Source organism: Neolamprologus multifasciatus, chromosome 20 (assembly GCF_963576455.1).
Source record: "Neolamprologus multifasciatus chromosome 20, fNeoMul1.2, whole genome shotgun sequence".
In the NCBI taxonomy this organism is placed as follows: Eukaryota; Metazoa; Chordata; class Actinopteri; order Cichliformes; family Cichlidae; genus Neolamprologus; species Neolamprologus multifasciatus.
Window position 1 is genome coordinate 13,875,567 of NC_140458.1, and position 14,214 is coordinate 13,889,780.

Here is a 14,214-nt window from a genome sequence, read left to right on the forward strand (position 1 = left end):
TGTAGATCTCTGCAGCTCGTCCAGAGTCACCATGGGCCTCTTGACTGCATTTCTGATCAGCGCTCTCTTTGTTCAGCCTGTGAGTTTAGGTGGACGGCCTTGTCTTGGTAGGCTTACAGTTGTGCCATACTCCTTCCATTTCTGAATGATCGCTTGAACAGTGCTCCGTGGGATGTTCAAGGCTTGGGAAATCTTTTTTAGGCCTAAGCCTGCTTTAAATTTCTCAATAACTTTATCCCTGACCTGTCTGGTGTGTTCTTTGGACTTCATGGTGTTGTTGCTGCCAATATTCTCTTAGACAACCTCTGAGGCCGTCACAGAGCAGCTGCATTTGTGCTGACATTAGATTACACACAGGTGCACTCTATTTAGTCGTTAGCACTCATCAGGCAATGTCTATGGGGAACTGACTGCACTCAGACCAAAGGGGGGTGAATAATTATGCACACCCCACTTTGCAGTTATTTATTTGTAAAAAATTCCAAAAAAGTTTGGAATCATGTATGATTTTCGTTCCACTTCTCACGTGTACACCACTTTGTATTGGTCTTTCACGTGGAATTCCAATAAAACTGATTCATGTTTGTGGCTGTAATGTGACAAAATGTGGGAAAGTTCAAGGGGGCCGAATACTTTTGCAAGCCACTGTAACTGTAAATTCAGAAAAAGGATACCAAACAAGGCAAAGTAAATAGTTTTGGTGAAATATAGAGGAAACATCAAAAGTAGCTAAAAATGGCCAATTATAACCTGGACCCCAGAGGGTTAAACATTTTTTTAAAGTAACACAAATCTTGTGATTTAATAAAGAAATTTGCAGACTTGCACAGAGATGGTAAAACTATGATGACTGATAACGGACAGTCAGAGAGAACTCGGGACAACTGGAGACATTTAAGGATGCAGGGACTGACGGAGACAGGGAAGAAGTCTCATCGTGACGAGTAAAGTTTATCTTGCCTGGCTGGACAGCTCTCTGGGTGCTCAGTACCCCCAAAGTTCTGATCCTAGAATTGCCCCTGGCAGAGGCCAAGAGAATAAATGGCCTGTTCTCCAAAGATCCAGCTACAAAGAAAGAACAGAACAAGGGCATACCTACCCAAAGAGGAATACTGGAAGTACATCCAGGAGAAAGAGGTATCACTCAAGACCAACACCAAGCAACAGCACCAGGACATTACATGATCCACGCTTACTGATCACCTTCCTGCACCAGGGACACAAAGTAGCAGAATGTAAACATTTCCATCCTGGAAAGATGTAAATGTTTACATCAGGAAAGGAAAAATAGGACAACATTTTTTCTTCCTCAGTTCCCAGGTGATCAGATGTGTAATCAAATCCAAAATTACCTATTATTTTTTTCTTAACTTGTGTCCCTGGGCAAGACACTTCACCTACCGCCTACTGGAGATGGCCATCAGATATGGCAGCCTCGCTTCTGTCAGTCTGCCCCAGGGCAGCTGTGGCCACAATTGTAGCTTGCCTCCACCAGTGTGTGAATGTGAGAGTGAATGAATAGTGGAATTGTAAAGCGCTTTGAGGGTCTGTAAAAGCGCTATATAAATGCAATCCTTTATTATTATTATTATTATTATTATTATTATTATTATTATTATTATTATTAATAATAATAATAATAATAATAATAATAATAATAATAATAATAATAATCATTCATACACGAGGGAAGGGGAGAGAGACTATAAGGAGGATAGATATTGAGATTGACATGCGCAAACTGCTGGACCTATAGAAACCCAGTGCTGCATGTGATCTTTTGCTTTAACCCATGTTTGAGGGTGCCTGCCTGGAAGTTGCAAAATAACATCTTAGCGATGGTTTATCCACAGACACGCTGTTGTTAAGGATTTTGCAAAACAATCCAGAGCTTTGCTTATAAGGCTGGGGCAAATATTCCTCCCTGCTGGTTAAATCAGGCGCTTTTAAGTCATAAATCTTTTGAACTGAACACTGGAACAGCACATTTTCATGCATCTAAGTCTTCTTTACTAGTTTTCCCCCTTTTTCTACTTTGTGCGAAACTCTCAAGGAAAGAAAAATGAATATGGATACAATAACTTTCAATTAAGTTGGTATTTTTGTGGTGAATTCAAGACCGTAGTGGCATTTCACTTAAGTGAATTTCCCACACCAAAGGAAAATGTATGTTTCCACAGTTTAAAAAAACAGAAGCTCCTTTCATAATTTCTGGAAAAAAAAATCATCAGATTCAATTGGCGTTGGGTTTATTAAGTGATAACTGAAGCTGTGTCCAATTACACAGCCTCAGTTATGTTGAGGTCAGGTCTCTGTGGTGAGATCAGTTTAGTGCTGGGAAATTTACTCTACAAGTCATTATCATGCTTGTAATGTTTTCTTTAAGATTTAGCTGTAGTACAGCAATCAAATTGTTCCAATTTGTTGTTTCCCTGTAGACGATCAAGATTTATTCATAGTTTCTTCCACATCCAGGACCCAAGGGGTCTGATTTTCCCTTCAGTATGTGGGGTCATGTCTCTGTCAGGTTTTACAACTTTCTCTTGGCACTCTCCCACTTGTAATAATGGCATACTCTTAATGCCTTTGAGTTCTCCTGTAGTTTGAAACGTGAACATGAATTTTAACATAAACAGTCAGTGAACATGAGTTTGTAAGTAATAAGAAAAAGTCAATAAATAATAACATGTCAAAAAAGTTTGTTTTTGTTTTATTGTAGAGAAAGCCTGAAGGTACCACCATGTCTTCATAAAACGTTTGAGAAAATCTGTGAACCAAATTTCCAGCAGAAAAGTGCCCCTTTTCACATCTCACACAGCATGCACAGCTTAAATTATTTATTTTGTTAAAGTTGGACAGATATGAAAAAGTTATATTATATGTTTGTGGTTCCATTTTCTGAACAAAAGATAACTTTACTAATGGAATTACTTTAAGGAGCAGATTTATGGATACATTTGAACGTGAGAAGTAAGATTTTAAAGTTATCAGTTACACTGCTCTGCATCTATTATTGCAGACTTGTAATTAATGACCAGAAAGTTTGGAAGAAAACAAACAGATCCATGTTTCTGCAGCATAATTTAAAATAAAGGTTCCAAATGACAGGTGTAACAATTCATTAATATTTAAACATCATTTCTTTACACAGAGTGAATTTAAATTAAACAAAACTTTTATGTGACATGTTTGTTTTGTCATTAAAAAAAAACATAAAAGCTATTCAGCACGCCTAAATCATGATGGTTATCTGACTGAACCGATTACTGGAGCGTGATCGGTTTAGTCAGATAACTGAAGGAGGTTGTGCCTCCTTGTTTGTTTGCCAGCTTTGATTGTCCAGGTTTGGAAACGCAGGAAATTAATTCATTATTTTAAAGTGCAAGTCAAACAATGGAGCTGTGTGTCAAGATTGTTAATTTGGCAGGAAATCCATATATTTTGTTTAATGGGTTGGGTGACATAAAGAGTAAAGCAAAGTAATAAAGAAAATTAAATTATATTTTATGGAGTCTGTTCAGTTAAATGGTTTGTGGCCTTTTGAGAAAAACAAAGTCATTAACTTGTTATGGCTGCCCTAAGAACGCTTGCACCTGTAAAAGCTTTGCTGAGGATAATCTCTCCATGATTGTGTTTTCTAATCACACCGAGAATTTTCTTTGACTTTCTGTAGTTTTGTTGTGCAATAGAAGGACGCCTGATAAATACAAGCCGAGAACTCCTGGCGAAACCTGGACTGGGTGCATACATACAGGTACATGTTTGCAGCAGCATTGCTCAGGCAAAGCATGGTCCCAGCGTCAGCTGCTATATTTATTTGGTGACTATAATCATTACGATCCAAAGTGTACAACTCAGTTGTGCGAAGAATGATCTGAGTTATAGCGCGCGTGACAGACAGCAGCACAAAACTCATGGATACGGTCACTAAAAGAACCACTGATTTTCTTCTTCGGGAGCGAAGAAGGGGCCTGACTCTGCAAGCCCCAGGAGCCAATCCTGCAGGGATGTGAACCCGGCTACTGAGAGAAATCAGTTGTAAGGTCAACCCGTTAACTGTGAGGATGATGAGAAAGGGGAATATGTAGGCTTGCAGTGTTTGAATCCAGACCAGGGCATGAATGAACCGAGTCGGTGCCTCTGGGTTGTAAATACACCTGGTCTGATTATTATCATGGACTGAGGTATTAGACCAGTAGTGAGGAATGGCAAACAGATGACTGAAAACAAACGTGGCTGCTATAGTCCATGCTGCACATCTCTGATTGCAGATTTTAGGTTTGATTTTCCACGTGTGAATGGCAATAAAACGCTCCACTGTAAACAGAACCACAAGCCAAGTAGAGGCATTATAGGCACCGTAATTAAAAATGTCTCTCAGGCTGCACCAAGGCTCGCAGCTCCAAAATGGCTCCTGCTGGTGGTACTTCAAAGAAAGCTCGAGAATCACAATGAACATCAGGACAAAGTTGTCTGCCACAGAGATGGCCATCAGATACAAGGCACTGGATCTGGAGAGGGTGCAGTTCCTCTTCCAGATGATTAGAAAGGTGACGATGTTGGCTAAGAAAAGGTTAGTGTCAGTTAAGGTAACTTGTTACTCAGCAGGAAAGTTTCTAAATGGTCTAAAATAGTGAAATATTTTCATATGAAACCAGTTAGCTGCACTATCTCTTGAAATGTACTTACATGGGATGCCCACAGCTGCTAGAGCAGGATAAAAAACTTCTTGCAGTGTCACCATCCAGTGTTTCGTTTGAGAGCCCATGTCCTCTCCCATCACAGATAGTGTCATTAACTGCAGCTACTAACACTCAACTCGCAGTTATTGCCCGGACACCATATAGTCACTCCCACTTCATCTCACTTTACAAATTGTGGCAGTGTATCAACAGCTTGGTGATGTGGTGATTATTCATTTTTATGATGGTTCAACAGCAGGGAACAGGCAGGAAAAGCTACAAATCCCAAGTGCATCATCTTTTTTAATCTGGGTTTTGATGAGGAAGAGCAGACAGAGCAAGAAAATGGCCTGCTCTTTGGCCATAACAGTTGACCACTTTTATTCAGGCTGAAACCTCTCACCTGCTGTTAGATAGATTGTCGATTTTTATTTGTTTTATATGTTTGGTTGGTTGGTTGGGTTTTTTTTGGTTTGTTTTTTTCCTTAACTGAAAAACCTAATGGATTCAGGCTGTTTTTCTTAATACCGACTGCCAAGTGAACACACCAGGCCAAGATGCAAACGCAGCAGCCTTTAACTCACTTATATTACCATGTTTGATTTGATGACATGAAAATGTTAGGGTTATAAAAGACGTGGATGTACAGTAGCAAAGTTGGGTCAGCCATTAGTTTGTGGGGTTTTGTTTTGAAGCCTTAAGTCAGTTTGGCCCTCACCTCCTTGTTTTTTGGAGCCAGAAGTGACAAGAAAAACCCGAATAGGAAATATCTCTTTGAGGTCTAATAAATACTTACTCCTTGTTATATTTATATAAGCAAAATATATCACCCTTATTGCACTTTCAAGCACCACCACAGGGCCTTCACCTTTAGAACAAATTGACTACATTAATCTGTCATGGAGCTGTTACGAAGGCCTCAATGGATGCAAATTCACAATAATGATGTTGTGACCCACTCTGATGCCTTTGTGTGTAGTTTGGATGTCCCGTGTCTGTGTGGGTTGCCTCCTGGCACTCATGCTTCCTCACAAAGTCCAAAGACATTCATGTTACGTTAACTGGGGATTCTAAATTGGCAGTTGGTGAGAATAGACTAGTGAACCTCCTGTGCTATTACAGCTTGGATAGGCTCCAGCCTATCCATCCATGCAGACAGATGGACACACTGAATTTATAATCCTACTTCCCAGATACAAAATTTTGGATGAGCAGACGTCAGATTTTAGGGAACTTTTAGATGTTATCCAAACAGAGCGCTTCTTACTCAGACTGCAGACTTTACACATCGGACACATAAAATCCATGCGATTACTTTTCTTTTTCCTACCGATTTTTCAAACCGATCACTGCATTTGGTAACAAATGTTACAGTTTCAACTTCTGGATCAAATCATGAAATTCTCCCTGCTGCTGCCTTCTCATGATAACTGGATGAACCCAGAATATCAGTTTCTTCATTTTTCATGTTTACAAGCACCAGGGGCAGCTCATCAGCGCTTGATATAGGCTTCAGTTTTTCACGCTGAGTTTTATGGGGATGAATTCTTCACAAAAATGCAATGGAATCAAATTCGCAAGCTTGTATTGCTTTTTTGCAATGGTGTGTAATGGACTTTACTTGTGTGTCCTAGATTTTTAAAGTAAAATGGGAGACAGAGCCCTCAGCCATCAGGCTCCTCTACTATGGAACCAGCTCCCAGTTTGGGTTTATGATGCAGACACATTCCTGCATTAAAACATCATTTACAACAGGAACATGAAGATAACAAATAATGAGTCATTTCAGTGACTCAGAATGACTTTCCTAATAGGTTTCCCCTCCTTAAACAGATTCTTTGAGCCTGGATAAGAACATAAGCAGTAAAAATTAATTAAGGCTTGTTCAAAGAGTTTTTCTGTTTGAAAGTAAGACACCTGGCAAAGAAAATACATTTCTGACCAAGCTGCCAGATGACTCTTCTTTTTAGCTGAATTTCTACTTTATTGGGTTTACTCAGGCTATTGATGAGACAACATACTTGTGACAAAGCGCACTGAATGAATCCACCATGACTTATCCGATTTGGCTAGAATTCAGTGCATGAACCTGGAACCCAGTATTGTTCTCATCATTTAATCCAAGTGATGTAGCCGCTGCTCCAGGACTGAGTCATTCTGAGTCAGATGTCCCATCATAACACTCGTATATTTGGATGTTTGTGGATTTGAACTGCACCAGCGCTGCAATAACAGGTCATGGTTTGTATTTGTGAAGTAACCTCCACTGCTACTGTTCTTTAAAGCATTTCCCATATTTCATGTTATTTGGTACTGGAAAGCCTTTACACGGTATATGCATAGAAAATATTTAAAATAATCATTATCTTACAAATAATTTGACATTCAGCTACTTGCTATTATCTTTGTGTGACCTAAATCTACATCCCTGTATGTCAAATGGCATTCTGTTACAGGTGGGTGCATTATGCGTTGTTTTACAAACACTGCACGCTCCTTTGAGGAAAAATGAACTGAGGTTCACAGTCAAACTGCATTTTCTCCAGATGCCTCATCTGTAGTGATGCTGAGGAGACTGAAATGAAAATGAAATATGTTCAAATGTTTTGTGACTAATGGAAAAAAACATGCAGGAAACATTAATGTGCTGTCTCCAAACCAAAATTAAATAAAACACATGCACTGTATTAATCTGTTTTCAACAAGTTCCATCACTTTAATGACTAATATAGTACTAAATTTAAAAACAATTGAATTGTCTGCCTCATCTGATTTCGGGTTCATACACACACGATATTGGCTTCGTTCATTGGTGTAAAAATGTGCAATGACAGTGGGTTGGGAAGTATAGCTGTCCACTTAGATAAGAGGATCAAGATTAAAATGAAATTTACTTCAATCCAAGAGGAACCTGTTTCATTCACTAGGAGACATCAGACAAATATGGACTCTACAGCCAAGTACTGACTCTATTATTTGTCCCATCAGGCAAATAACACAGCGTGTGCCGTCGCTATACCATAATAAAAAAGGTGCCTGTCACTGTCTCTGCAGGTCATCCAGGTCTGTAGGTCAAATTCACTGACACATAATATCCGTTTTTTGTTTGGACATGTGTACGCCACATTTAGAGTAATGAAAGTCAGATTCTATGAACGTGTTTGCATGCTTGGCCAAAAAGCTGATTCTGATTCTGAAATGGTGCGGCAGGAAGAGTTGGAGCTAATATTAATTATTTTATGATGCATCGTTGTGGGTGGCTTATGAGTCTCCCTCTCGGGATTAATAAAGTCTAATCGCAACTTTATTTAACCACCCTACTTTCTGCTGTTGATCTGATACAATCTCAAGAAAACAACCATATCTAAATGCAGCAGTGTCAACGGTTATAGAGAAGTAAAAAGTGGAATGAAATAGAAATTTTCTGAAATAGCTCAGTGCTGTACATTTGAAATATATTCTCCGCCACTGAAACCAGCCTAAATAAAGTACAGATGCAAGCCATCGTGACCACAAATTGTCTAATTTGTCTTTTGGGGGGATTTATCACTTTGTTTTTACACTTTTTACAGATTAAGATAATTAGACATGTTGTTTGGTGAGCTCTAAAGTTGTTGGGCATTCGTCTATTTTCCCTCCTTTCGTGCTTTTTCTTTTGCAGAAGCTTTCCTTCCTTTCTCAGGACATCACAGTGGAGGCATGTGTCTGACAGAAGATTAAAAAGTACGAAGAACCAAAGAGAAAGAAAAAAAAAAAACACCTCAAAAAAACGTATGCTGCTTGCCATGTCACGATTCCCTGTTGCCATAGAAACCAGGATTCTGTGATCTGCTCTCTGCAGAGTAAGAGGGCTCATCTGGAGAGGATTTCATGTCTCTGGCTGTTCTGGAGGGTCATCTAATAATTCACACGTACTGTCTTCTTCCCATGCTGCTCACAGCAATCTGGCTCTACTTAGCTCAGCGAGCAGCAGGGGTCCCTGCTCCTCCTCGCAGCCACCCACTGAGGAGATATCTGAGTATACTGACGCTGTGGCAACAGCACTGCACAAAAAATATGACTGTGATTACTGTGTGGTGCCGAGGTTACATAAGGCTTTAAGCCAGTCATTAGGAAAGATGTTTTTAAACATTTGTGAAATCTGTAGTTGGCCCTGGACCTGCTCATAAATGTTGTTTGCCGTGTCATTTTGTTGTGCCAGATTATTTCCGTTTCACCTTTGGTCTGACAGGAAAGCCTGTGTTGATTCCAAACTCATGCGCAGCCCGCAGGCCTCCCTTTAGTCCCTAAAATTAATCAACTCTGAAACGAGTTAAATGATGCTGTACTTTTGGATCTTTGTTTTTACCAGGCTTTCAGGAGTATTATAGTGTCACTATAAATTAACTATGAAATATTTCTTTTTAAACTTGATTTCCCCTCCCTTCCATTTGATAACAATTTAGATAACAGAGTTGCTGATCATGTAATCCATGTGCAGCAATGCTTCTTGCGTGCTTGCATCAAGTTCAAGCACCACAGCTGCTCCAGTTTACATCCGACAAAATAAGACCAAAAATGGTACGATGCTGCAACAGAAAATATTGATCTTCTTCAGCAGCATGGTTCATTTATATCCACTGAGGGCTTTGACTTTCTAATGCAGATCATGAAAATAACCAAAAACAGTACATTGCGGATTAGCTATAATATTAATAATCGTAAATATTACTGCCTATGGTGATGAAATAAGGCTTTGTGGGTATCGGCCCTTTTGGTACGTCATGAAGCAGCACAACAATAAAATACTTCTCAGGAACATTTCTCACAGCATTATGCTAATATCAATTCCAAGAATCCTCCCAGACGAGATGTAATGAGAGCCAAACGGTAAGAACATCAAGTCAGAATCTCAAAGAAAGCAGATAAAAAAAAAACAATTTTGTGGATAGTTGGACAAAAATGCAGGAAGAAAAGCAACTGCTGCAGGTGACAAAGCAAAAGGCAACATTAAGTGTTGGGCGACAATTTTTCATCAGAACAGCTTCAGCGGGCCTCGGCATAGACTCTCCAACCGTCTGGAAGTCTATGGAATATCGCTTTTACAAGATAATTCTTCATTTAGTGTTTTTTGTTTTTTGTTGAAAAAAGTGGAGATTGTTGTCTAATGCACTGGTACAAAATCTCCTAAAGGTATCCAGTTAGGTAGTGATCTGGTGACTGCGAAGGCTGTCACATGTGATTCATTTTATTTTCACACAGGCTCTTTCCTTTGGGGAGGTGACCACCCCTGGCTGTAAGAGTGGCTGGTCCTCGCACACAAAAGACAATGTGTGTGTTATCTTATTTGACACAATTTGATACATTTTCTAGTTAGTTCTGCCAGTTAGATAAACAGTGATCTCTTCTGTTCCATCGTCGTGCAATCAAATGACCAAATCCAGTTTATAACTGGATTTTCTTTTGGGGTGGCTTAAAACTTTTCGAGGACAAAATCCTTTATGCAGGAAAAACATGCATTCAGGAATCCCTGTAGTTGAAGGCATTACTTCCATTGGGAAGGTCACAGGATTCATGTAGACAATCACCTAGATTGACTATATATTGATTTTCACAGACCCATTTCCTTTAGGGGACCAGTGCATCCAAGCCACAGCACCAGTTCTCACTGCTATAGGGATTAAGGGTTCGTATTTTTTTAATTTCAATTGAATTAAATTTGTCACACTTACTGAGGACTTACCCGTGTACACAATAAACCCCTCTAATTACAAAATGTAAAAATTCAAAAGTCAAAGAACTGACTGACACAGTCTATGTCGCCATCTGTTGGTCAGTAGCCAGCACAGCAGGAATGCTTCAGTAAATACCTATAACAGAGCTGCAGGACGGACTGAGTCACACTTTACAGGCCCGAACAGTGTAATAAAATCCAGCCCAGGAAGAAATGCATTGAAATGCTTCCAACAACAATAATCTGATGGATGTGATTCAGAGAAATCACATTTCAGACCACTGGGATGTCCACGTTGTGAGGCGTACACTGAAAAGTTTATTGCAGGGCTTTATTTATTTTCAACTCCTGTACTTGAAAATAAATAATGAAACTACACTGAAAATTTTATTTTACTTATCTATTTCCATTTTAGATGCTGAAATGAAAACAGTCTAATATGTATTTGTGTTACTTAGCAGTCATCCAGGTCATTGTAAGGAGCAGGGAAGGAAAATAAAGAAAGCTCTTAAAACGTGGTTATCCCAACTGGGCCTTTAATCAAACCAGCAAAAATGCACAGGAAACAAGGTCAGACACCAACTAGGGAGAAACAGAATGGCAAACAGAACAACATTGTCATCCATCACATGGCATGTTTATCAGAGAAAGTCATGGGGACTTTTCTCCAAGCATGACATCCCAGTGAAAACAAAGCCACACCCTCAGACAAAAACTAGTTCATCCCAAGCGAGGAGTGCTCAGACCTCTACACAGGAGAAACCAAACGGCCGCTCCATAGATACATGTCACAGAAGAGACACCTGGACAGGACAAAACTCAGCTGTACATCCCCATCATAAATCAGGTGATCTCAGTAGGTCACATGATAAAGTGAGGCAAGTTCTCACAATGTTTTCACCTGAAACCTCTAGTGATAATGACCCATGCCTTTTTTTCTTTGCTCATGTGTTGAGGCACATGATTAGTAGTGGCTCAACAGCCCTCTGAAGGGACAACTCTTTAGTTCAATTCAATTCAATTTTGTTATTGATCTTATTATTAATAATTTTATTGTAAATTATAATTATTTTATTATTTTAATATTACTTTGCAAAACTTAAAGAAGTCCAATCACTTTCTTTCCAAGCTCCTTGAACAATCTGATACGTAAGACACTTAACTAGGTACGCTTTGGTAATATGAGGCTGGAAACACTTGCCTTCAGGACTGCTTCAGTTCTTCGCGTGCTGGAAACATTCCTCTGAGATTTTGGTCCAAGAAAATTAGTGTCCACACCTTCCCCACCATGCAAATGTTGCAACAGAAAGAAAGACTCATCAAAGCAGTTTTTTCCACTCTTCCACTGTCCAATTTTGGTGAGGCCTTGTAAACTGGAGTGGCATCCAGTGGGATCTTCTGCTGCTGTGGGTGATCTGTATAGGTTTCAGCATGTTGTGCATTCAGAGATGCTCGTCTGCATACCTTGGTTGTAATAAGTGTCTATTTGAGTGAGTGCCGTTTTCCGGTCAGCTCGAAGCAGTCTGACCATTGACCTCTGGCATGAACAAGGCACAGAGAACTACTGCTCACTAGATATTTTCTTTTTTTGACTGTTCACTCGAAACCTTCGAGATGGCTGTCTGAGAAAATCCCAGTAGACCAAAACTTACTGAAAGGCTCAGACCAGCCCATCTGGCAACAGCAACCATGCCACATGCTGTCATGTGACTGATTAGATATTTGTGTTAACAGTCAGTTGATATACAACATGTCTGCATGTTTAATATTTATGCAAAGATGGGTCAGATGAATAATTGTAGTAGCATGAACATAGCATTATACTTCCAGTCAAACTCTTCTTTCAAATATTATTTTAATTGCATTGCTGAAGTTTGTGGGCTTTATTAAGGTATGTAGCACCACTGGAAGAATAAAGGTTGTTGGGCTTTACTACTTAATACGATGCATTTAATTGTTTTTATAGTTGTGTTTGGAAGCACAGGACTTCCACAGCTAATTTGTAGAAAATGCCTGTAGAGAGATAAATGCATGCAGATAAATCCCTGTTCAATAATGTCCTGCACGTCACATAACGCCTGCAAAGTTTAGAGTGACCTCAGGAGATGCCTGCTGCTCCTCACTGATCCCTCAGACAAGCTGCACAACACGTCACCATTCTGAGAGGATTGCACTGCTAGGATTACACCATTTGGCATTTTTCTGGTTGGAAAAAAAAAGCTTAACCACTTTGATTAGAGAAAAAAATGACGAAAGCAGATCAATTCAGGATATTTTGGGGCTGATTATGTTGTTGTGGGATTGATGCTGCTGAATCATAAATAGACGAAAGATTATTTGAGGACAAAGATTTCGCAACACACTGTGCAGACCAAATGTCAATGTTATTGCTCTCTATCTGTGGCAGATTTCCAAACAAAAAATAAACATATTTAGTTTATTTTTATTTTAAATTATTAGCCAAAGACCGATGGGCTAACACCATTCTTCCACAAGATGCAAGAATCACTGCTCTTAATTATGGAAGCCCGTTTCCACCACTAAAGGAAAAAAAAGGATCCACAACTCGAAATTTTGACTTATTAACTCAAAATTTTGACTTATTAATTCAAAATTTTGAGAAAAGTAACTCGAAGTTTCAAGTTAGCGCTGCCAATCAGTAATCTACATGAATGACGTCATTTCCTTGTTACCCGGAAGCTGAAGTCCTCAGGTACAAATGCTACAGCTAAGCTACCAGTATTAGCTGCAAAAATGATGAAATCCTTGTGTAATTAGCTGAATCACATTGCATTACTATCGGCAAACGTACTCGCGAAAGCGCCATTTTGTTGCGATCCGGTTTTGAGAGAGCGTTACTCTGCGCCATATGCTTCCGGGTAACAAGAAATTGACCTCATTCACGTAGATTACTGATTGGCAGAGCTAACTCGAAATTTCGAGTAATTAACTCAAAATTTTGAGAAAAGTAACTTGAAATTTCGAGTTAATAAGTCAAAATTTCAAGTTATGGATACTTGGTTTTTTGTGGCGGAAATGGGCTTCCATACGTATTGCTCAGATTTCACTCAGAGCATTTCTCTGGATTGTAGTGTTCATTTAGAGAATGTTTACATGCCCCCTCTACTCATAAAGACATCAGCTTCATTTAGGATGTGTTAATGTCTCAAGCTAGTCAACAAACAGGTTAATAACATAAGATTCACAGTGCTGGTATTTATTTCAGATGTAAAATGATGTGATAGCTGTGTGTGTGAAGCCAGATAACACACACCAATTAGTTAAACTGCAGGAATGTCTTAAAGACATAAAGACTTGGATGGCCACTAACTTTCTGCTTCTTAACTCAGATAAAACTGAGGTCATTGTACTCGGCGCTGAAAAGCTTAGAAATATGGTATCTAACCAGATTCTTACTCTGGATGGCATTACCTTGGCCTCCAGTAACACTGTGAGGAACCTTGGAGTCATTTTTGACCAGGATATGTCCTTCAACGCACATATTAAACAAATATGTAAGACTGCGTTCTTCCATTTGCGCAACATCTCTAAAATTAGAAATATCCTGTCTCAGAGTGACGCTGAAAAAACTAGTTCATGCATTTATTACTTCCAGGCTGGACTACTGCAATTCATTATTATCAGGATGTCCAAAAAACTCACTGAAAAGCCTTCAGTTAATCCAAAATGCTGCAGCAAGAGTCCTGACAGGGACTAGAAAGAGAGAGCATATTTCTCCTGTTTTGGCTTCCCTTCATTGGCTTCCTGTTAAATCCAGAATTGAATTCAAAATCCTGCTCCTCACATACAAGGTCTTAA

The 14,214-nt window shown here is 39.3% G+C and overlaps 1 protein-coding gene across 1 annotated transcript; it reads right to left on the reverse strand.

Moving 5' to 3' along the window:
• Nucleotides 1–869: 869 nt before the first annotated feature.
• On the reverse strand, nt 870–12,872 carry LOC146494610 (putative G-protein coupled receptor 139). The gene is made up of 2 exons (XM_085147420.1): nt 4,690–12,872; nt 870–4,563 (listed from the first exon to the last, which is right to left on the reverse strand). The coding sequence occupies exons 1-2, from the start codon at nt 4,793–4,795 to the stop codon at nt 3,638–3,640; spliced, it is 1,032 nt and encodes a 343-aa protein (XP_085003546.1). The 5' UTR covers nt 4,796–12,872; the 3' UTR covers nt 870–3,637.
• Between the last annotated feature and the right edge of the window lie 1,342 nt (nt 12,873–14,214).

Bases quoted from the DNA above. Each gene is read 5' to 3' on its own strand.
- LOC146494610 (XM_085147420.1), bottom strand. From the start codon at position 4,795: ATGACACTATCTGTGATGGGAGAGGACATGGGCTCTCAAACGAAACAC. The intron at 4,564-4,689 runs GTAAGTACATTT...ACCTTTTCTTAG, and splicing joins AGCAGCTGTGGGCATCCCAT to CCAACATCGTCACCTTTCTA.